Raw genomic sequence first — 25,936 nt, 5'->3', positions numbered from 1 at the left:
TCATTTGTTCTAATAACGGTTTTAAACGTCTCCTCCGAGCCAATGTTCCTGCCGATAAGTCCGAAAAAACCTGTAAAGATACTCCCTCATATTGTAATGGGGGCAGCCCTCTGAGCCTGCTCCATATCTTGGCTTTATCTTCGAAGAGGCAAAACTTTATAATTACGTCTCTCGGAACCTCTTCCCTCAGACCTGGGGGTTTCCTCACCCTATAAACCCGCTCAATCTTTAAATCCTCTCCTATCCCTCTTCCTAATATAGGGTTAAATATTTTTCCCATCTTAACCCCCAAATCTTCTCCTTGTTGTTCCAGCAATGCTCTAATCCTTAGGTTTTGACGTCTGTTTTGGTTTTCTTGCTGTCACTTTAGACCTATAGTTCTCTAAAATCTGTTTTGAGTTTATACCTATTATTTTATGCTTTAAAAGAGGGGGCTTGGGACTTTAAATGAGGTGCATAACAAGCAGTTGGTGTATAATCAATGCATATGAGCACATTGAAATTCATATGTATACACAAGTGGAATCATAACATAAATGGAAAATATTTTGATAGTGGTGTTGAGAGTAGATATTTATTGAAAGAGCCCCAACAAATAGTAAAATTCATGAATATAACAATTCATACATGGGGTGAAACATGACTGTCAATTGTACTCTGGGGAAATCTCACCCAAAAGAAAAAATACCCTTCCTTAATATTCTATTGTGGTTCAACACAATACTATGGACAAAGAGACATCTGGGGACATTTAAAGTTCCAATCTTCTTTTTCTTCTCAACTTCCTGTTTTATGCTGTTTTTACTAACTATATGCAATCTATATGTTTCCCTTTAAAGGCTAAAAAGTTTAGCTTGACATAGTGGTAACAATTATCAAGGTGCAACACATGCACCAGATTTTGCAAATATTTACCTGGCCTGCATATTCCACATAATCCTGCTGTCCTGGTCGGGAGCCCACACTGGAGCTGGATGTGGCAGTGCCCTGTTCTGTGCGGCACAGCACTATGGCATACTGGTTGAGGTTCCCTGTCCTTTTCACAGTCACACTGATGGATCCTGCCTTTTCACTCACATTGTAACTGTTAATAGAAAGAAACATTTGTGTTCACACAAAATCTTCCAAATATGAGTTACTTTATACTATAAAATGAGAGCTAACATCATACGTATTCAGAAAGTATAGATAGAATAAAATTTTATATGCACAGTATCAGAATTTTTTTGACAAATAAGCTGCATATTTTAGGAAACCTTAAAGTGGTTGTAAACCTCAGACATGAAATATGAACAAAGCATATCCTTCTATAATATGTACTTGTCTCAAATGAGAGCACTAAGTGTAATTTCTGTCTTTCGCTTTGTTTCTCTGCCATCAGCATGAATCAGGGACAAGGGAGGGACATCCAGCTGATTGACAGCCTCAGCTCTGTATTTGTGCTGAATGAAGGTGGGTGTGTGCCTTTGCTCCAATCAGCTCTCACGGTTTTCCTGACTGAGCTCTGTAGTGTGTAATTTCACCTCTCCGTCCCCTGTTTTCTGACAGCTCAACATATAAATTCTACAAGAAACAAAAGAATGTTCTCAGGAAGAGCTGGGATTTTTCAGGTGTCAATAACTTACGCTGCAACATCAAGAAAAAAATCATATAGTTTATTAGGTTCATATTAAAAGCATTAGGAAAAATATAGAATACGGCTAAAAAACATTGAATCATTTCAGATTCAATGTCCACAATAACATTATTTACAAATGGTTGTCATGGAGTAGCAATCCCGGCATGTTTTGGCAATTTATAGGCTTCTTCCAGAGATATTTGCTACCACACCTGGGTAGATAAATCAAGCATGTAAAACTTAGTAATCATGATGAACAAAAAATAGATACATTTCATAGATTTTAAACACATGATTGTATATCTGAAACATAAAGGTTGGTGGAGGGTACCTTACCAATTCACTGTAAATATGAAGAAAAACAATCCAAAAGATTAGGACAAGAAAAGAGTTTTTCCTTCAACAAAAAGGTAGAGTCTAGTCACGGCTCAGTGGGAAGGAAAAACCAAAACTCGGAAATGGAGCAGTATGTGATTAGCCACAGGAGCAAGAATTGGCTAGAATTCATATGCGATTAAGGAATAAAATATGCTCATAATAATGTAAGAGACTTCTAGACATTTGCAGTATGTAGAAGTGAAGTTAAATTTACTAATGATTTAAGGATTAAAGAGCATCTGTACCTTTATCTCCCCTTGTGAAATGCTCACTATGGGTACATAAAACCTAGGCTGCCAAACAGTCTTATACAGGAACTGCAGGATTGACTCCAGGCAAGCCTCTGACAGTTTGGCGGAACAGCACTTTAAAAGGGGAGATAAAAGGTGCAGATGTTCTTCATTCCTTAACCGCTTTCTGACCGTATAACTTACATATACGCCGCAAGGTGGCGCTGCTGCACAGGATCACGTACCTAGTACACGATTCTGCACTTCCATGTTTGGGGCGCCTTCGGCGATTCACTAGCGCTGTGATTATACACAGCGGGAGCTGATCTGTGGGTAACATGGACTTGATGTCTGCTGCCACCTGCTGTTCATTAGACAGAGGGTCAAAATGGCAATCTGCCTATGTAGGCACGGCAGATTGCTGTTCTGTTATTAGGGAAGGCATTGGTCCTGTGTTCCTGCAAAGCATGAATATGGATCAATGCCTTTCCCCAGTAAAAGCACCTCCCACACAGTACGCAAGCACTGGCTAGGCACACAGTTAACCCTTTGATTGCCACTGATGTTAAACCCTTCCCAGCCAGTGTCATTAGTACACTGACAGTGCAGATTTTTTAGCACTGATCACTAGTAGTGGCACTGGTCCACAAAAAGTGTCAAAAGTGTCAGTAAGTGTCTGATTTGGCCGCTGCAATATTGCATATAAGTCACCGATCTCCGCCATTCCCAGTAAAAGAATAAAAATATCTCATAGTTTGTAGACATTAAAACTTTTGTGCAAACCAATCAACATTTGCTTATTGTGATTTTTTTTCCCACAAATATGTAGCAGGATACATATTTGCAAAATTGAAGAAGAAATTGGATTTTGTACATTTTATTGGATTTGTTTTATAGCAGAAAGTAAAAAATTTAGTTTTTTTCCCCAAAATGTATGGTCTTTTTTTGTTTATAGTGCAAACATTTTTAAATGCAGAGGTGATCAAATACCACCAAAAGAAAGATCAATTTCTGGGAAGAAAAGGGACATACATTTTATCTGGGTACAGTGTTGCATGAAAAAATAACGCAGTGCCGCATCGCAAAAAATGGCCTGGTCATGAAGGGGAGTAAATCTCTCAGAGGTCAAGTGGTTAAATCATTAGTAAATTTAACTTCACTTCTACGTACTGCAATTTTCATGCCACAATCTTATATACTATATATATATATGATAGAGATAAATGTCTAGAAATCTCATACAATATTATGAGTGTATTTTAAATATTCCTTAATCCCTTATGATTTCTATCTAAATTCTTGCCCTGAGTACCCCTCCTGCAGCCAATCACATACTACTCCATTTACGAGTTTTGGTTTTTCCCTCCTGCTGAGCTGTGACTAGACTCTAACCTTTTTGTTGAAGGAAAAAATATTTTTTTGTCCTGATCTTTTGGATTGGATTCTTCATATTTACAGTGAATTGGTTAGATGCCCACCACCAAGCTTTATGTTTCAGATGCACTATCATATGTTGAAAACCTATGAAATGTATCTGTTTTTTGTTCATCATGCTTACTAAGTTTTACATATACATATACTAAACTACATGTTTGATTTATCTACCCAAGTGCGGTAGCAAATATCTCCTGAAGAAGCCTATAAATTGGCGAAACATGTCTGGATTACAACATCATAATAACCATTTGTAAATAATGTTATTGTGGACATTGAATCTGAAACTAATAAATGTATTTAACCATATTCTATATTTTCCCTAATGTTTCTAATATGAACCTAATAAACCATCCAAATTTTACTTGATGTTGTGGCATAAGTTATTGGCACCTGAAAAATCCCAGCTCTTCCTGAGAGCATTCTTTCATCTTGTAGTATATATATATGTATATATATATATATATGTATATATATATATATGGGAATGCGGTGCCAAAGAGATTTCCTCGGATCAATCAATTCCTGTGCTGATCTTTGTAAATTCTGTTCTTTGCACAGATGTAAAGAAAAGAAGTCAGGTATAACATATTTAGGAGGATTTGCTTCATCTCTGTGTATCATCTGAGGCCAGGCACTTCACTGGGTATATGTAAGGGTTTACAATCCACTTTAAGATGTGCTGATGGTAAAATCTTATTAACACCAGGTAATGACAAACGCACATATGTACATCTTAGAATATATTTCAGACATCAAATAGGCAAAGTAAACAGGCAGATGTATAATATCGGATTACCAGTCCCTAATAAAGAAGCTGGCAGCATTAACACATTGCACAATCATGTCATCTTGTTCCAGGCAGCTATAGTACTGTGCTAATTTACCACTCAATTGAAGTATTACAGGTTATAGACAGTAAGGTATAAGTAAGTTAGCTGGAAGCTTTTAATGAACTATTATTTTAAGTTTTCTATCGAACACAGCGGATTTGAGTGACTTCAGCCTAATGAGATCTATATGATGTTCGCCTTGTAGAACCAATGGTGTAAAATGACTCAATATTCTATAGTATCTTTTAAATATATAAAACTACAGCTGTGCTCTATTATTTGTCAGTGTATGTATAACTATTTATCAATATCAAGGTCTCTGCTGCAACTATTGTAAATAGTTTGATATGTATGCTAGACTCTACTAAAGGGTAAAGCAGACATCCCTATTAAATTGCTACTTTGTTCTCTGCATTCTGTCTTATCTCCCTGACAAATGACTGATTCAAGCATCAGAAGCACATATTGTGATTCCTAACAAGTTGCTGGATTTATCAGAAGAGAAAAATGCAAGAAGGTGAGATGAAGGACGATGCAGAATAACAAAAGTGTGTATTATTGCATTATGTATTTCCCATGGTCTAATACATATGTGAGAAGTATGTAAATATTTCATACAAAAGCAATGCACAGCTCACAAAATCTATTTACTTCACCCAGTATTATTTACTATTTATTAGACAAGCATCTTATTAGAGTCTTTGGAGTAATATGGCACATGGCACTAGCTTATATCTGATGAATGGGCATCTCATAGTTCACTGGAAATAAACATACTAGGATCTAGAATCAGGTATACCTTTCCTTGTTAAAGTGTATGTCCAGCCCAAACTTTTTTGACTTGAGTAGGGAAGGCATAAAAACATTTTTTTTTTTTTTTACTGCTATTCGGGGCTCAGCTGGACAGATTTATATTAAAATGTTTTTCTTTAGCAGAGTAAGGTAAGGCTTGAAATGATGTCAGGTTTTGAATTTTGTCTGTGTCCTTGTTGCAGATTACTCTCTGTCTGTTGACACCAATGTCAGCAGGACAGGAAGTGGGGGGAAACATCCCTAAGGCTCGATTCACATCTATGCATGTTGCTTTTGAGCGTTTTTGCAGTGCTTTGTGCGGTGCTTGCCGCGTTTTTGGACAGGCGTTTTTACCGTGATTACACCTGACAATAAGAGAACAAGAGTACATACTACCAAGCGCTTACCCTAGGTACCCTGAAAAGGGCCCAAAAAGGAATGGAGAGGCTTGAACACTTAGTGGATGAAATAAACAACATGAACCAAGATTTAATTGATAAAATGTATATTAAAACATGTATATATAAAAAATAAATATATATATATATATATATATATATATATATATATATATATATATATATTTAAGCAAAATTTTAATATAACAAATGTGCAGTGGTGAAAAGCAGGTCCAGGAACAGACTTACCTAACATGACTGAAGGTTATCAGAGACCACTGGATGTGGAACATGTTGTCACTGACCACATTTGGTTTACTGTCTTTCACAAGAAACTTGAAATTATCCATTGTTTCCTTGTATTTCTCTTCACGCAGAATATAACGGATCAAGCCAAGGTTTATTTCCTCTGGCAGGAAATAATCCATAATTAATTATTTTAGAAAATGTATAAAAGCAAGAAAATACACGTGCAAATCCTATTGAAATTATAAGAATACAAATACATCCGCAGCTGAGTAAAAAAACAAAACAAATGCTTATGTGTATAGTGCAGCCCTCAAAATTTCCACTCGCCTACTCGGGGGATTGGATGTGGTTTAGCCCCGCCGGAAGACTGGGTTGAATGAGAGCTCTTCACACACAGCTTTAATTTCAATTGCCATGTGTTCCCTGCACATGCTGTCACATAGAGCCCCCCCCCCCCTACTGGCCCAGGTACTTTTATAGACAGAACACCCGTCCAATCCCAGGATGTGTGATGTATATCAAAGTCCCCGGGCCAGGAGGCGGGGCTGTATGTGATGGCCAGTGATTGTAATGAAAGCTGTTACAGCGATGTTCCGTGCTCTGATAATCCGGCCGGCAATCCTCTTCCTCTCCCCTCTCCCTCTGCACAGGTAGGCTGCATTGATGGACACAGGTAGGCTGCATTGATGGACACAGGTGAAGCAGCATTGATGGACACAGGTAGGCTGCATTGATGGGCACAGGTGAGGCTGCATTGACCGGCATGGGTGTGACTGCATTGATGGACACAGGTAGGCTGCATTGTTGAGCACAGGTGAGGGTGCATTCATGGGCACAGGTGAAGAAGCATTGACGGACACAGGTGAAGAAGCCTTGATGGACACAGGTAAGCTGGCATTGTTGGGCACAGATGAGGTAGCAATGATGGAAACAGGTGAAGTAGCATTGATGGACACAGGTAGGTTGCAATGTTGGGCACAGGCGAGGTAGCATTGATGGACACAGGTAGGCTGCACTGATGGGCACAGGTGAGGCAGCATTGACGGGCATGGGTGCAGCTGCATTGATGGACACAGGTAGGCCGCATTGTTGGGCACCGGAGAGGCTGCATTGATGGACACAGATGAAGAAGCATTGACGGACACAGCTGAAGAAGCATTGATGGACACAGGTAAGCTGCATTGTTGGGCACAGGTGAGGTAGAATTAATGGACACAGGTAGGCTGCATTGATGTACACAGGTGAAGCAGCATTGGTGGACACAGGTAGGCTGCATTGGTGGACACAGGTAGGCTGCATTGTTGGGCACAGGGGAGGCCGCATTGATGGACACAGGTAGGCTGCATTGTTGGGCACAGGTGAGGGAGCATTGATAGACACAGGTAGCTGCATTGTTGGGCACAGGTGAAGCAGCAATGATGGATACAGGTAGGCTGCATTGTTGGGCACAGATGAAGTGGCATTGATAGATACAGGTAGGCGGCATTGTTGGGCACAGATGAGGCTACACTGATAAAGCTGTTGTTAATATTTATTTTTATAACTTAATTCTGCATAAAACATTTAGGTGTCATTTCATGAGATAATTTATAGGGGCAGGGTAAGGGTTGGGTGGGGCAATTGGTGGCGAGTAACCCTTGATGCCTGGCTAGTAGCTCAGGACTTGAAATTTTGAGCTCTGGTATAGTGTATAAATATAACCTGAATACGTGGGAAGCCATATTTGCTCATTACATTTTCAGGTTATGGTTTCTGCTTAGCATTGTAACACAGTGTTTACAGTATGCTTTCCAGTTAATTCTACATGTGTACTTGTCTGGTCTGACAACAGTCAGGTGCTACAGCAAAAACCTACATAACACAGGCTATACAGATAAGAAATACAATAATAAACAGAAGGCATGGTGGGTGTGGTGGTGGTATGTGAAATGCATATGAAAGTGATTACTTTTAAGTAAATTTTGTAACATTGCTATTAAATGTGCTGTCACTCAAAGCACACTATACTGTCTCTTCCACATATAATACCTTGTGTAAAGGACGAAAGGGTAACACCAGGCCTTAGCTTGTTTTCCAGATAACCATGGCTAGGTCCACTTAGAATTTCATAAAAAAGTTGTTTGTCATCTGTGTCTGGGTCCATCGTCAGCAGTTCCTTCTTTGAAATATAATTAGAGGCCTGTGGAAAAAACAAACACCTAAACCAATGCTCAATGGACCAGTATAATTTAAAGCTTAGCAATTGGCCTTCTTCAGTTTGAGATCACACTTTGATATTGCAATAGTCACGACAGTTATTTCATGACTATGGGTACATTTCATAGACTTATCTTGGGAAGACCGTCATCCTCTTTGCCCAAATACCACAATAACATTGCTGTGACCACTATGATCCTGCTGACCACAAGAACATCACCACAACTGCACACCATAAGCCTACCCAATATAGTTCAAGTGCAGGTTGTTACGCAGGAACAATATGAATATATCTCCAACAACTTGAGCTGTGTCTAGCTGCAGACCCATATATGATTGAACTTGTAAAATGTGAAATCTTAAATAAAGACAAAAAAGACCAGCACAGCTCAGTGTGTACAGTAAAAACAAGTGAATATATATATATATATATATATATATATATATATATATATATATATATATATATATATACACACACACAGTTGTGCTCATAAGTTTACATACCCTGGCAGAATTTATGATTTCTTGGCCATTTTTCAGAGAATATGAATGATAACACAAAAACATTTCTTTCACTCATGGTTAGTGTTTAGCTGAAGCCATTTATTATCAGTCAATTGTGTTTACTCTTTTTAACCACTACAGATCCGCGCTATTGCCAAATGACGGCATTAGCGCGGACCTACATTTCCGGGACTACGTCTATTGACGTCGTCCCGGATACGAGCGGCCTGCGCGCCCCCTGAGGGGCGCGCGCGGCGCGCTCTGTGATCGGCGAGTCCGTGAGACTCGCCTGATCACCGATCCGTGCAAGGGGTCGATCCCGACCCCTTATCACGTGATCAGCTGTCAGCCAATGACAGCTGATCATGTGATAGAACGGAGCCGGTAATCGGCTATTATTCCTCCTCGCGCTGACAGCGCGAGGAGAGAAAAAAAAAGCCGATCACCGGCGGCCGTGATCGGGACATCAGTCCCGATCACGGCCAGCAATACAGCTGACCACCTGCCCCCTGCCAGTGCCCACCTGCCCACCGCCGTGCCATCCTGAATAAAAGTAAGTGCCCCCCATCAGTGCCCATAGTGCCCACAGTGCCACCTACAGTGCCACCCACAATGCCACCCACAGTGCCATCCAGCAGTGCCACCAACAGTGCCACCCACAGTGCCCACAATCTGCCTCAAAGGTGCTGCGACCCAGTGCCGCCCATCAGTGCCCAGCAGTGCCGCCCATCAGTGCCCAGCAGTGCCGCCCATCAGTGCCCAGCAGTGCCACCTATCAGAGCCACCTATCAGTGCCACCTATCAGTGCCCATCAGTCCCATCTATCAGTGGTACCTATCAGTGCCCATCCGTGCCACCCATCCGTGCCACTTATCCGTGCCACCCATCCATGCCATCTTATCTGTGCCCATCTTTGCCCATCAGTGCCGCCTTATCTGTGCCCATCGGTGCCGCCTTATCTGTGCCTATTAGTGCCGCCTTAACTATGGCTATCAGTGCCCACCAGTGCAGCCTATCAGTGCCCACCAATGCAGCCCATCAGTGCCCACCAATGCAGCCCATCAGTGCCCACCAATGCAGCCATCAGTGCCGCCTAATCAGCGCACTTCAATGAAGGAGAAAAATGACCCGTTTGCAAAATTTTATAACAAACTATTAAAACATGATTTTTTTTTTTTTGCATCTTTTTTTGTTTGTTTAGCAAAAAATAAAACTCCGAGCTGTAACTAAATACCACCAAAAGAAAGCTCTATTTGTGGGAAAAAAATGATAAAAATTTCATTTGGGTACAGTGTTGTATGCCCGCGCAATTGTCATTCAAAGTGCATCAGCGCTGAAAGCTGAAAATTGGGCTGGGACTGAGGGGGGTTTAAGTGCCCAGTAAGCAAGTGGTTAAATCATAATGGCAACAGAAACTACCCAAATGACGCTGATCAAACGTTTACATACCCTGGTGATTTTGTACTAATATGCACACAAGTTGACACAAAGGGGTTTGAATGGCTATTAAAGGTAACCATCCTCACCTGTGATCTGTTTGCTTGTAATTAGTGTGTGTGTATAAAAGGCCAATGCGTTTCTGGACTCCTGACAGACCCTTGCATCTTTCATCCAGTGCTGCACTGATGTTTCTGGATTCTGAGTCATGGGGAAAGCAAAAGAATTGTCAAAGGATCTGCAGGAAAAGGTAGTTGAACTGTATAAAACAGAAAAGGGATACAAAAAGATATCCAAGGAATTGAGACTGCCAATCGGCAGTGTTCAAACTCTAGTCAAGAAGTGGAAAATGAGGGGTTCTGTTGAAACCAAACCACGGTCAGGTACACCAACAAACATTTTCACCACAACTGCCAGGAAAATTGTTCAGGATGCAAAGAAAAACCCACAAATAACTTTAGGTGAAATACAGGAATCTCTAAAAACATGTGGTGCGGCTGTTTCAAGATGCACAATAAGGAGGTACTTGAAGAAAGATGGGCTGCATGGTGGAGTCCCCAGAAGAAAGCCATTACTACGCAAATGCCACAAAGTATCCCACTTACAATACACCAAACAGCACAGGGACAAGCCTCAAACCTTCTGGCACAAAGTAATGTGGAATGATGAGCCCGAAAATTGAGCTTTTTAGCCACAACCATAAACGCTACATTTGGAGAGGAGTCAACATGGCCTATGATGAAAGGTACAGAGGTGGATCGCTGATGTTTTGGGGATGTGTGAGCTACAAAGGCATAGGAAATTTGGTCAAAATTGTTGGCAAGATGAATGCAGTATATTATCAAAAAATACTAGAGGAACATTTGCATTCATCAGCCAGGAAGCTGCGCATGGGACGTAATTGGACATTCCAACACGACAATGATCCAAAACACAAGACCAAGTCGACCTGTAATTGGCTACAGTAGAATAAAGTGAAGGTTCTGGAGTGGCCATCTTAGTCTCCTGACCTCAATATCATTAAGCCACTCAGGGGAGAGAGCAGTTCATGCAAGACAGCCCAATGATTTACAGGAACTGGAGGCTTTTTGCCAAGAGGAATGGGCACCTTTACCATCTGAGAAGATAAAGAGCATCATCCACAAATACCACAAAAGACTTCAAGCTGCCATTGATGTTAAAGGGGACAATACACGGTATTAAGAACTGGAGTATGTAAACATTTGATCAGGGTCATTTGGGTAGTTTCTGTTGCCATTATGATTTAAAAAGAGTAAACACAGTTGATTGATAATAAATGGCTTCACTCAAACACTAACCATGCGAGAAAGAAAAGGTTTTGTGTCATCATTCATATTCTATGAAAAATTGCCAAGAAATCATAAATTCTGCCAGGGTATGTAAACTTATGAGCACAACTGTATATTAATATATATATATATATATATATATATATATATATATATATATATATATATATATATATATATATATATAGAAAGGCCCCTTTCACACTGGGGCGGTGCGGGGGTCAGCGGTAAAGCGTCGTCATTTTAGTGGCGGTATGTGGCCGCTAGCGGGGCGGTTTTAACCCCCGCCAGAGGGAGAAAAAGGGTTAAAATGGTATAGCCACGCTGCCCCATTGATTTCAATGGGTAGGAGCGGTGAATACAGCGCTCCTTCACCGCTCCAAAGATGCGGCTAGCAGGACTTTTTTCACCGTCCTGCAAGCGCACCACTCCAGTGTGAAAGGGGCCGTTTTTTTCAGGTGCTACACAGGCACTACACACCGCCGAGGTATGAAAGGGGCCTAAATCCTTGCATTGCAAGCATAATTAGTTCCGGAAATATGCTTGTAATCCAAAGCACTTGTATATCAAAGCGAATTTCCCCATAAGAAATAATGGAAACTCAGATGATTTGTTCCACATCCATTTATTCATAAGTCCTTCAGTTTATAGGCCATATAAAAAAGATTATAGCAATGTGATAGGTTGTGTAACCATAAAATATCCATCTGCAAATGGCAGCCTCCACAAGGGGATTAGCAGCAAAATCCAGCAGGAGCTACAGTGTAGAGAAGAGAGGCACCTCTAAGTGTAGCAATATGGTTACATTTAATGAAAGTACAACGTTTAGCAACTCACATGGTTGATCATTAAAAGAGGCACATCTTAGTAACAGGCATCCGGGGTAAAGCTGTCCACATAGACCATCCTCCGCACCGCTCCTACAATCATGACCAGGAAGACTACCCTGCAGTAGAGTGATTTGAAAGAAAGGCTTGAAGCGCAGCATGGAAGGGATGACGTTGATGGTGGTGTGGAGGATGGTCTATGTGGACAGCTTTACCCCAGATGCCAACCATGTGACTTGCTAAATGTTGTATCTTCAATAAATGTAACCATATTGCTACACAGCTACACTGCTCTGTTTTATACTCAGTTGTGACATGACGCTACTTGTATATCAATATACACACACAAAGTATATATATATATATATATATATATATATATATATATATATATATATATATATATATATATATATATATATATATATATATATATATATAAAAAATAAAGACTTATCCAAAAAATTCACTCTCCACACACAAAACAAATATTTTTTTTTTTTTTTACCATGCACACCCCTTCCCCTCCAATCAAAAGCCACAATCTATCACAGTTTAAGAAACCCACAACACCAAATACATAAATGGTGCACCCAATGCTAGATAAATTAGGGAAATCTAAAATGTATAAATAAATATGTGCTGTGAGCTCTATTCCCCTAAATAAGCATGAAGTACAATCTGTGCATTACAATCATATGTATGCTAGGAATGATGGTGCTACTCCTGGGACTGAAAAGAAGCCAAATGTGTAGAACTGGGCCAGTAGATAAAGAGTCCATATGTACAGAGGCATCTGCTTCTTCGACAGAAAATACATTTTAGTCATATAAAGTTTCACTCATCTATACACATATCCACAACACTAGAGTCCTAATCCCTCGTGAATTGTGATTTCCATATATAAATCTTTACATATCAGTACCTTGCCATCCATGTACTCCAGCCACTGGAGACCCAGATTGGTGACAATTCTAGGTGTACCATCATCTACTGGGAGGATATCAACTTTGAATCTTTGAGGAGCTGCTGTAACTATCTGAAACCATAAATGAATAATATTTATTTATTTGAAGGGAAACCATGATTGCTGCCATGAAGAAAAAAAAGCATAACAAGCATATAGAGACACTTAAACAACTCAAAAAACAAAAACAAAACAGTAGAAGCATTCTAGAATGACAAAGTAACTATAAAGTACATTGATTTTCAAAAGGTAAAATAAAGCAAAATAGGTGGATGATTTTCACTGCTGTACAAAATAACCTTCTAAAATACTATAATTTTTGTTAGATACTGTATTATTTTAATTTCATTCTCATAGAAAATAATAGCCTTTGAAAGCTGTCACCTGTATGGTGTATAATCTAACAGCATTAGGAATGCTAAAGCGCAGCCATTCTTCCCCATATTAATAGTAAATTACAGTTCTTACTTCCTTTCCTCCTTCTTCTACAATGAAGAATGGGTTGGTTCCATCTGACACAGTAAAGGAGAATCTATCCTTGAGAGTATTACTTCCATCATGATTGTAACTGATACGATTCTGATAGATGTCATCCATTGTGAAAGTAGAGGTCTGACGGTAGCTCTGCCCATTGCTGCTTCGTTCAATCACTCCGTAACGAGGTAGTTGGACAATGGTGAATGTGACCGATTCTGCCTGTTAACAAAAAACAGGAGCACTGTCAGGAAACTGAAGTAGATAATACTGTATGACACCAACCACTGAAACATTACTAGCCATGCCAGCCAACAAAGTCTGAAATTAAAATATATCACATAGACTGTTCTGGATCTGAGAAATTAGAATATTGTAAATGTAAAAGAGAATTAAGAGTTGATGCATGGAACAGTAGGAAAGGAAAAGTCAAGGGACCTTAGAAAATAATCAGATTCCAGAAGTTACATTTTTAGAAAAGTAAAGTTGTAAAGCCCTGATAGGTTACTATGGACTACTGCACATTTTATTTTTTTAAATGTTCTATCAAAACATACATCTGTATCCTATATAGTATTAGAGCTATATGGTCACATTTGGAATTTTATTTTGCCAGTATGTCTCCAGGCCTGATTTTTTTCTCTGTTATGCATTTACCAATATTAAAATTACCCCTTCCTATGTTCCAGTACCCCTAAACTAACTTGGCAATGCTGTCAGATACAGCTGTTACTCAAATTTTCTGCTCAAAACTATACTATCCACATAATGGATACATTTGTTACCTCCTGTCTCTATAAATCCTCCTGTGTCCACAACTATGTGACTTACTCCATACTAAATACACATTCGTATGAACTGCACTGTCCCAAGTCCATATTACACAGTCACCGTAACAAGCTACCTCAGCTAAAGTAATTCTCTTGCCAATAAAAACCCCTCCAATGTTTTCAGTCCCACTCACACACCACCAAGCACAGCCTCACCTACTGTGTCCCTACCACCACCTACAATTCTATGTAATACAACTTTCCAAACATCAGTCTTGTCTTCACTTCATGTCAATAGTGTTGATAACTAATAGTAAATAGTGCAGTTACAGTATTTCCTAATAGTTATTCAGTGCAATGATTAGTGACAGAAGTGCAATTCACAATCCATTGGATGCCCACTCACAAAACACAATGTAAATCCATTCAAAGTGAATCACCGTTCAAGAACTGCTCTTCATCAGTGTCCTGAAACAGTCTCTGAGCAGTTTAATAGAGTATAGTAGGACACTGATGAACTGCAGTTCCAAAAGAGTACTAGGCTATTACCCAAATGCTGCAATTACACTGTAAACCACTTAAATATTACCCATTTTTGAATGGGCACATATTTCCTAGTTTTATTAAATTATCATTATCCTTGTCTCTAGCTAGGAGGGTTTTCCATATATGCTCCCGTAACATGAGTGACAAGTCTTTGGCTCTCCTAATAATCCTCTGTGGTGTAATCCATCATTGGGAGAATTGTTTAAGCTGGAGGGTGGCAATCTGTGGGCCCGATATGGGATTAAATATGTCCATCAGTTATTTTTAGAGGGGGAATTTTGTTCCCTTGAGCAGATAGCATGGCAATACGGGATTCCTGAGACTTGGCGTTTCAAGTTACAGAGATTTTTGCTGACACCTTTCATTTTACGAACATATGTAACCCCTAATTGTGTTATTGAAGACGAGGAGATGGATGCGGGCACTAAGCTGTTTCTTAGTGTCCTTCTTTTCTCTGTCCGCAACCTTATAGCGAGAATGTGTATACATGATGAAACTCTATCTTTAGGGATGTGAATGAGGGTAGTTAATGCTGATATTCTGCTTTACCAAATTATATATTAGGCCCGCGATACCTCCAAAAATTTAGAAAGGTATGGTTCCACTGGATTTATTCTACTGCCACATTGGGGGAGATGTCTGAATAGATGTGCAAGAGACTACAACTTTGAGGAAGCATGAGTATACGGAATGCACTACAAATTCTACAGGACCTGTCATTTTGCTTCGCTTTGAGTATTTTTTTGGTGGGATATGGGGGTTGTTGTCCTTGGGACTGACTGAATGAATCAAACATGCTTTAATGTATTGAAATTTATTCTTAAAACAAGAAAAAAAATCCAGGAAAAGTTACTGCCAGATTGTGAGGGTTGCAGGTGGAATGCAGTGTACATTGTACTCCTTTTCTCTTGGGAGCTGTGTGTATTCTCACACCTGTGTATTGTACTGTTATGGATTTTTGATATTAAGTGTAACCTCTGTTGCCTGGTAATTAAAAACTTATTTAAAAAAAAATATCATTATCATGATTTTTTTGAAGTTTATGTAGCAGGTTAAGAAAAATAAAATAATGATCCAAAGGCTACAGCTTGGATGCGTTAAATTTACTTGAAGCCCCTTGTGCCACAATATTACTATACAGTCGCTCCTACCTCGGTACCTAGTCAGAAAGATGGACCTTTTCTATGAGCCCGTATTCATACAGCTTTGTTATCTTACAATACCAAACTTTGCACAATGGCTTCTGTTTGTCCCAAAGTGAGACTATCCCTGCCAGTGTTATATACACTCACCGGCCACTTTATTAGGTACACCTTGCTAGAACAGGGCTGGACATCCTTTTGCCTTCAGAACTGCCGTAATTCTTTGTGGCATAGATTCAACAAGTTAGGTGTTGGAAACATTCTTCAGAGATTTTGGTCCATATTGACATGATAGGATCATGCAGTTGTAGCAGATTTGCTGCACATCCATGATGCAAATCTCCCATTCCACTACATCCCAAAGGTGCTCTATTGGGTTTAGATCTGGTGACTTTGGAGGCCATTGGAGTACAGCAAACTCATTGTCATGTTCAAGAAACCAGTTTGAGATGATTTGAGCTTTGTGACATGGTGCATTATCCTGCTGGAAGTAACCATCAGAAGATGGGTACACTGTAGTCCTAAAGGGATGGAGATGGTCAGCCACAATACTCAGGTAGGCCATGGCAATTATACGATGCTCAATCCAAAGGTCCAAAGTGTGCCAAGAAAATATCCCCCACAACATTACACCACCAGCCTGAACCGTTGATACAAGGCAGGATGGATCCATGTTTTCATGTTTTTTACACCGAATTCTGACCCTACCATCTGAATGTCGCAGCTTAAATCGAAACTCATCAGACTAGGCAACGTTTTTCCAATCTTCTAATGTCCAATTTTGGAGAGCCTGTGCGAATTGTAGCCTCAGTTTCCTTTTCTTGGCTGACAGGAGTGACACCTGGTGGGGTCTTCTGCTGCTGTAGCCCATTTGCTTCAAGGTTTGATGTTTTATGCATTCAGAGATGGTATTCTGCATACCTTGGTTGTAACAAGTGGTTATTTGAGTTACTGTTGCCTTTCTATCATCTTGAACTGCCCATTATCCTCGGACCGCTGACATCAACAAGGCATTTTGGTCCACACAACTTCTGCTCACTGGATATTTTCTCATTCTCAGACCATTCTCTGTAAACCCTAGAGATGGTTGTGTGTGTGAAAATCCCAGTAGATCAGCAGTTTGTGAAATACTCAGACCAGCTCGTCTGGCAAACAACCATGCCACGCTCAAAATAACTTAAATCCCCTTTCTTCTCCATTCTGATGCCCGGTTTAAACTTCAGCAAGTTGTCTTCACCACATCTAAATGTCTAAATGTTGCCATGTGATTGTCAGATTACCAATTTGTGTTACCAAGCAATTGAACATGTGTACCTAATAAACTGGCCGATGAGTCTATAAAAAGAGCAAAGAAAAGTTTGCCTATAATGATTTGTCAGATTCAAGCTGTCATTTATAATGTTGATATGAAAATTAAGTTCATTATTGGTATCTGTAGGCAATATATCCACTTTTTCCTTGCTGCCACCATAAAAAAAAACTTGCTGTTTTAGCTCACTCTATTGTTCTTCTTTGTTGCTTTCATCCTTTATTTAATAGATGGTTCAATACTACACAGCATCGTTTCCATAAACTCTGTTGTTGCTGGCAAGGTTGATAAGGAAGAACTAAATTATTGCTACAAATCATTGTAAAACAGATAATATTAAAGTGTCCGTCTGCAATAATGGTTTACATATTAAAAATGATACAGTGTCTCACGCCGCTTATTGCTAACATGCCACAGGTTATAGTTTTAGCAGTCAAGGTTCTCATACCTCAGTATCGGCATCAACAGCTTTCAACTCAAACTCTGTGATAGTCTTCCGAACACCTTCTTGCACCCTCATTCCTGAATTTTGAACTACAGGCAATGAGTCATCCACCTTATTGATGGTGATGTAAAATGTTTGCGACACCTAAAAATATATAAACAAAATACAAGAACTCAGAAAGAATCAGTCGTAAGGTTCCATGTTGTCAAAGACGGGCAATTTTGGAAAATACTTAAGATTAGCAACAAAGAAGCTGTATTGTATCTGTTTCACACCCTTCAGACTTGTCCATATTTCACACAGGTTGCCGTAGTGATCGGGTGGATGGTACCACTCTGCAATCAGAAGGAAATACAATTCTTTACCAGCACAGCTTACTATAGTGGTAGTCTTCCTTAATTCACATAAAGCAACCGGCATCACAAGCTTATTACTTTATGTGAATAAAGGGAAAAATTCTCACTATAACAAGGTGTTCTGGTAAAGATTAGTATTTCGTGCAACTCACCAACAAATTTATGAACATCCAATGCAAATCAGGCTGCCCACAGTTAGCAAAGTATATCCAATTTTATTGTGTGTAGTTTCAGCCTTGCACCTGAAATCCTGGAAAGCCAATTGAGACAGTTTAGCAAAGGCAGGTGACACATTTACAGCGGCGGATAAGACAATCACAATTAAGAAATGGTCAGGGCAAGTTTTAAATTCTTGCAGTACTACTTTAGAGTTGTAGAGGGGAATTTATCAATAAAACTGTAATCTTACAGAAAATATGTCTCACAATCTGTCTACCTGCTCTTGTTTCGATTTGTCTTATCCAAAATAATTTATTAAATCCTCCTTCACAGTGTAAAAATGCCTGCAACAGTCACAATTTATAGACATTTAGACCTGTATAGAACACAAGATTTTTTGACATTTATCAAGCTTTTCTCCTCTGTCTTAGCCGCCATTTTAAACTAAAGAAGGCTTAAAGGTGACAGTGGTAATATTTAAGAGTATGGTTTATTTTTTTGGATATTCATACTTACCTAAATGGATGCAGCATCAGATCGATTCTGCAGCTGCTCTTGGCGTCTCTGCAGTGAGAACCGAACCATCGAACATCGCTGATGGCTCGGTTCTCTCACCTCCCCTAACAGAGAGATGCTGACTGTCAATCAGCATCTCACCTGCTCTGCGCCTCCATGCTCATTGGAGCACTGACCTGTGGAGGGGTGGGGAGCGGCCATCTCAGCGGCTCGCTGAGACTGCCATCAGTCAAAGCAGCTGGCGGATCCAGACTTCCTAAGTCGGGATGACGCGCTGCCTCGACTGATTACAGTGACGTCAGAGAAGAGTGGACTTCAGACCGATCTCCGCTGAAAATGGGTCACAGGAGTGCAAATTGCACTCCTGTGACCCTTAGGAGAAGCCCAGCCTAAAAAGTTCAGGCTGCACTTCTCCTTTAATACAATTTCTGCACAGGATCCCAGCTGTTTCTTGTATTGGCTACTGCCTGTTAACATCTTTATGTAAATACACACTTTTTTGAGAATTAAGACTACTGTTACAATACAGGGTTGGAGGGTCTGTCTACCTCTTCCCTTTGGTTTAAAAAGTATTTGAACCATCAGACCAGAGAGGTCAGCATTGGAGGACTACATATTTTTCCCAACATAGATATTCTTTGAAAGTTCCTGCTGGCTCAATAATTGCCATGCCATGCTCATGAATTCTCCTTTAATTTGTCTGACCCTGCTATGCTTTTTATTTTTCTAGACTTACTGTATTTACTTTAATAGCTTTCACAGTAGAATCACATTTGGCTGTGGGAGAGGAATATCTGGTTCTTCCGTGTAGGAAGGAGTATATAACTTCCTCCTATTATTCACTACCACACTACTGCATTGGTGCTTGCAAATGGATTCTTAAGCAGCCAATGCATGGAACAAATTTCTTTCCTGCAACCAGCTGTTGTATTCTCCGAGTGGGGGGCGGGAGAAGACAGTGATTATTGTTAGGCATTATATTAACCACTAGCAATAATCGTATGCAAAATCCAACAGACTGGTTGTACCTAAGTTGATCAATTGATCAACTTCATACATTCAGCCTGCCCATACATGGTTCAAATTTCGCCCAGTTCCTGCTGAACCCACTGAGATTTGAATAGTCTGTGCCCAGCTTTTGGAACAAAGAATCTTACATGGGGGTGGGGCAGAGTTCTCATTTCATTCAGGGCTTCCTCTCTTCGCTCACGGTGGCTGAATGGAGCATTAGGAAAGTGAACAAAAGACAAGTATAAGGAGCCAGTGAACCACCATTAAAAATTATGAAACACACTTTGAATTGTAATTTGTGTATAGTGTCCCTTTAAACTGTTCCTGTACATTGCCAAATAAGATCTTTTAAAGCCAGTAAAATTAAAGGCTGCTTTAAATTTACCATGCAATATTCATGTATAGTAGCATAATAATTTTTCAGGCTGAAAGCTTATGAATAGATTAAGTGCTGTGAGCGGAATTCATTTAACCTGTGTAAAAAAATAAATGCTAAAAAACAAGAAAAGTTTAAACTGTGAGATACATGTATGCGCCTTGGGAAATCTGCCTCAAAATATGTTTTTAGAGAATATTCACATATCCTGTGTGATATCACAAAAACAAAACACAGCAAAACAAAACTTGCTTCTACCTCATTGACTCCATCTGAGACAGTGAAGGTGAAATCATCTGCATGCTTCTCCTCTGTGCTAGTGTGAATGTACTGGATGCTTCGTGATTCTATGTCCGCCTGGCTGAAGCTGTTAATTTTTATACCTGAAAAAAAGAGACGCTATGGAATGTTATTATTTCATATTGACATGAAAAAGCCACATATATAAACAGATACAAAGACATACTAGTCTGTCTTTTGCACTTTGTTAGCCTGTGTTTATCTGAAATTGCCATGCCTAGCATATATCTAAAATTGTAGAACAAGTGTTTTTTGCCATAGAAAGTGCTGTACTTTTATGCAAACAAATAGAACCAGCACTTTTCATATCACATTCAGGTAATCAGACCTTAGATACATTGACCCAGCCCTGCCAGTTTTGTAGGGCCATAGTGAGAAATATCTGGTACATGTGCACAGGGTGATAATTATACTCTACGACTGGGCCCAACATGTGAAGCTTTGCAGAGAAGTCATAACCCAAAGTGTACCTGCTAGTGAGGTCAGGGTAGTGCAATGCGCTGATGGCTTGCATCTAATACCGTGTACAGATGACCGTTTTTCCCATCAGAATAAACTCTGGCGGTTTTTCTGATGGAGTTCTACTGAAACGGTCTTGCCTACACATGATCACACCAAAGTCTGATGGTCTAGAACGCGGTGACGTACAACGGGACTAGAAAAAGGAAGTTCAATAGCCAGTAGCCAATAGCTGCCCTTGCGTCGTTTTTGGTAGGTCAGAACAGCATACAGATGTTTTTTCCCGATATGAATTGATTCCGTCAGAAAGATTTAAAACATGATCTATTTCTAGGTCCATCAGAATGTTCGAAAAAAGCCAGATGAGGCATACACACGATCGGAATATCAAATGAAAATATTCCGTCTGACTTTTTCTGCCGGAGAGTCTGACCGTGTGACGGCATTAGATACATGTTGATAAGAACAGATTCGTGAGCAATCCTCATTTTTGTCAAAATAGTAGAGTTGCACTTTAAATAAACACTGTACTCTTGTTAACAATATCTCACATACCCTAATCCTCCTCATCAAAAGTTGACTTTGGATGTCTTGGGACTTCACTGCTCTGGCCTGTGCTATTACTGACTTCTGGAAAATGTAAACTTTGTCTGAACTAGTGTAGACTGGAACATTCAGAAACCTTAAACTGTCTTCATATGGAAACTATGGTACTATGTTTTCAAGGTCCAAGAACACTAGGAGCAGAAAAAATGCATAAAAATGCTCATAGTAGTTCATATTGCACAAGAGTTTAGAAGAGTTTAGGAGAGTTTATGGGCATTTGCTTTGTGTTTTTTTCCCAAAATATTCTCCTCTGCTCATTTTTCAATGTACACTTTAAAATGCAGAATGCTCCTAAACACTGCATTTATGTGTGTTTATTGTTTTTTTAAACTCTTCTCTTGAAATACGCCTAGCTGCTTCTACAGGCAGTCTCTGGGTTACAAACAAGATAGGTTCTGTAGGTTTGTTCTCAAGTTGAATTTGTATGTAAATTGGAACAGGTACATTTTTTAAGTATAATTCCAGCCAAAAAAAATGTATTTTAAGTTTTTCTGGATAGCATAGGGAAGAATGAACACCCATGTAGCCTTTGTTTTGCTGTCTGTGCCCCTGTTCAGAAGATTTCACCTCACATTTTGTCTCTGTGACAATTGGATTTTGAAAAATTTGGGTTGTTGTGCAAACAAGGATTGGAGATAAAGCTTCAGTGGAGACACTGTTTTCCCACGATAACTCTTATGCTGCGTACACACGATCGGACATTCCAACAACAAAGTTTTGTTGTCGGAAAATTTGAGAACCTGCTCTCAAATATTTGTGTACGGAAATTCCAACAGCAAATGTTCCATGGAGCATACACACGGCCCAACTTTCCAACAACAAGCTCACATCGAACATTTCCCGTCAGAAATTCCGGTCATGTGTACAGGGCTTTACAGGAGTGAATTTCCCTTGCTAGGGGTAGATTTCCTCTCACTCCCTGTTGTCTCCCTCCGTTTGTAAGTATGAGTTGTACATACATTGGATGTTAGTAACTTGAGGGCTGCTTGTAGATACTAGAGAAAAAAAAAAAGCAAAACTCCTGCAGAAGCAGCATTTTATGAGTCCAGTGTGCATGCACCCTCGGTGAATACACATTTTGAATTATTACGGTACAATTTATCTCAAAGCAATTTTTAGATGTGACTGTTCATATTTTAACTTGCTCTTCCATATTTTATTTGTTGTATTCCATATACAGATATAAAAATGCTCCCTCTAGAGTTCATTAGCATATCAAGCAACATGATTTGGACCCATCACCAATGTTGTCACATGAGAGAAAGGAGATCAAGTTACGTGCTCCTACATGCCTGGAAGTACTGGGTATTTTCTTCACTCCCGGCATCTGAACAGAGCAGTGAGAGAATGGAAGAAAGGTGAATATGTGTTGCTGGGGAATTAAGCATCAAAGTGACCCCAGTGTTTTGGACCTATTGAATTTATTTTAATCACTACAAAGATGTAGATAAACATATACTGTATGTGTAGATAGATTTACAATATTTTTAAACCACAGGCATTCATTAAGATTATTCACATTTTATAGGCCATCGCTAAACCGATATTGTTGTTTTGCAATATTGATGGAAAGTTGAATTGCACAAGGGCAGAATTTCCAATTTCACAAATCTGCTTCAGCCAAATGATGGCTTGCTTGATATATTTTCCATAATACAGCATGAACACATCATTGGGTGTCCAACTTCCAGAGACACTTTTGTTATGGCCTAATGTGATGAGGTGAAATAGAAAATGCTGCCAGATAACATCATTACTGGAGACTGACATATAGTTCACCTGCAGGTGATTTAATCCACTGCATCAAATATCAGTTTTGAATAGATTTGGCCTTTAAAATCAACTAAGACCAAATAAATCATCTTAAATTTAAGACAACTCATTTTAGGAATGTGTTCTGCTTTAGCCTGAAAAGGAGACACTACCTGGGGAACCCACGTGCTCCAGGCGGCCCAGACTAGGTTGTCTAGTAATGTGAAACAGAAGCTCTCTGGGTTCACTGTCCTGATCTGTGGCTGACAGTTGCTGCGTGGTGATTTTCTTCCAGGAGTTTTCATCCAAGGTGAGACCTTTGTTGGCAGTAATTGATGGAGGCTGCTTGTCCTCTGTAAGAATAATGAGTACAAACAAAGCATGCTTAGAAGTCAGATTTACAAGCCACTCAATAAATGCCTTGTCTGGGTAAAGGTTAAGAAAAAAAAAAAAAAGTTATTATAAGAATGGAAAATAATTAGGATTGATGCCTTTTTATAACAACGCTGATCCACAATATGTGGTTTTTGGAGAAAATAAATCCAATTATGAAAGACAACATGCAGAATTTGTAATGTCAGTTGGCAATTTATAGTCACTTTCTCATAATTTTAGTCAATGTGTTTGTATAACTTGTACAAAAATGACATGTTTATGAAGGATTGTGCTGTACAGTCGCTGACTGACACATTGGAGTTGAATTACTAAAACTGGAGAGTGCACAATCTGGTGCATTTGTGCGAGGTAGCCAATCAGCTTCTAACTTCAGCTTGTTCAATTAAGCTTTGAATAAAAAACCTGGAAGCTGATTGGCTGCTATGCAGAGCTGCACCAGACGTTGCATACTCCATACTCTCTCTGAATTGAGTCACACGTTTCCAGAGATGGCCAGAAGAAAGAAACAAAATAAGGTAAAAGTTTTCACAGTTTTGGCCTGAAGAAGGAGGCCACGCCCTCTGAAACGCATTGCCATAGCAACCTAACATCCGGACATCAGCTGTCTCTACCCCATGATCAGGGGCTGAGTCTCCCTGCTATCAGAGGATCCCCGTATTGAGCGGGCGGCTCACGTGCAGCTGACACACAGAGACCTTTGACTGAGCCTGCCCTGGATCCAGCCTGGAACACTGCACTTGTGAGAGCCATCACAACTTCACACAGACTCGCTTCTTTATCTGTACTGAATGTGAGTGTTTAGCGATACTTTGTTTTTTTATCTCTATACAAATAAACGGAGTTGCACTAGGAGCCGGTGCGCTCTGTCTTTCTATTTATCTTTGCAAGGAAATCTCTCTAAAGGTAGAGGAAATTGCCTCTTTTACAGCTGTCACTCAAACAAATGTCCCCAATGAAAGACTTCTCTTATTTCCTGTTCTTGTGACAACTGTAAAATTATGGATTTCACATCAGTCTCTGTCCCAGTAATCTTTCCCCATCTATGCAAAACAAAAAAGGTTAGGGCTTTAGATATTGTTAAAGAACAGGATATGACAAAAATAGAACTTTATCATAAAAATTACTTACCTAATATGCTTATATAGAAAGACTGGTCTATCAGTGCATTATCTTCTGTATCAACCACATCAAATTTTAAGGCAAAGCTCCCCCCTGATTCTCCTTTCTTGTGCTTGTACTGAATATATCCTAAAAACATCCAAATTATAAATAAACTTTAAGAATTGTATCACGCTGCCATACTGCTGCTGTATATGCAAAGTAATCACTTGGCAAGAGGCGTATATCAGACAATTGCTTTTCTTTATTACTGCAAGATAAATACAGCATTACAGATGTGCTGTCCTAATCAAACAATTTATTTTAAAATCAGATGAGACAATATTAGTCACAAGATAAAGGAGTGAGAAAATCAGAGAAGAAGGGCACATTTATTATAAGAATGGAAAATAATTAGGATTGATGCCTTTTTATAACAACGCTGATCCCCAATATGTGGTTTCTGGAGAAAATAAATCCAATTATGAAAGACAACATGCAGAATTTGTAATGTCAGTTGGCAATTTATAGTCAATTTCTCATAATTTTAGTCAATGTGTTTGTATTACTTGTACAAAAATGACATGTTTATGAAGGATTGTGCTGTACAGTCGCTGACTGACACATTGGAGTTGATTTACTAAAACTGGAGAGTGCACAATCTGGTGCATTTGTGCGTGGTAGCCAATCAGCTTCTAACTTCAGCTTGTTCAATTAAGCTTTGACTAAAAAACCTGGAAGCTGATTGGCTGCTATGCAGAGCTGCACCAGATGTTGCATACTCCATACTCTCTCTGAATTGAGTCACACGTTTCCAGAGATGGCCAGAAGAAAGAAACAAAATAAGGTAAAAGTTTTCACAGTTTGAAAATGTTAAAGTAGTTCTAAAAGGCAAAAAGTTTTTTTTTACCTTACTGCAGTCTCTGCAGTAAGGTAAAAAACCTTTCAATAGCAGCTCCCTCCAGTCCCATCTTCTTTACTATTCTCGATCCAGTGCTGTCAGGTGTGCAACAGTTGTTCTCCCCCTCTTCCCTCTCTCACAGGC

General features: G+C 39.5%; 1 protein-coding gene across 1 annotated transcript in view; it reads right to left on the bottom strand.

Moving 5' to 3' along the window:
• FRAS1 (Fraser extracellular matrix complex subunit 1) overlaps window positions 1-25,936 on the bottom strand; it is a 708,831-nt gene that overhangs the window by 94,737 nt on the left and 588,158 nt on the right. The window contains exons 46-54 of the mRNA XM_077476089.1: window positions 24,922-25,041; window positions 23,571-23,750; window positions 20,539-20,663; window positions 17,866-18,006; window positions 13,645-13,872; window positions 13,135-13,248; window positions 7,961-8,111; window positions 5,933-6,092; window positions 916-1,084 (exon numbers count right to left, since the gene is read on the bottom strand). Of these exons, the coding sequence (XP_077332215.1) occupies window positions 916-1,084; window positions 5,933-6,092; window positions 7,961-8,111; window positions 13,135-13,248; window positions 13,645-13,872; window positions 17,866-18,006; window positions 20,539-20,663; window positions 23,571-23,750; window positions 24,922-25,041 (1,388 nt within the window). The remainder of the gene's footprint in view (window positions 1-915; window positions 1,085-5,932; window positions 6,093-7,960; window positions 8,112-13,134; window positions 13,249-13,644; window positions 13,873-17,865; window positions 18,007-20,538; window positions 20,664-23,570; window positions 23,751-24,921; window positions 25,042-25,936) is intronic.

Source organism: Lithobates pipiens, unplaced genomic scaffold (assembly GCF_037356315.1).
Source record: "Lithobates pipiens isolate NorthernLeopardFrog02 unplaced genomic scaffold, aLitPip1_a1.2 Scaffold_13, whole genome shotgun sequence".
In the NCBI taxonomy this organism is placed as follows: domain Eukaryota; kingdom Metazoa; phylum Chordata; class Amphibia; order Anura; family Ranidae; genus Lithobates; species Lithobates pipiens.
This window is presented reverse-complemented; position numbering and strand designations above follow the sequence as displayed.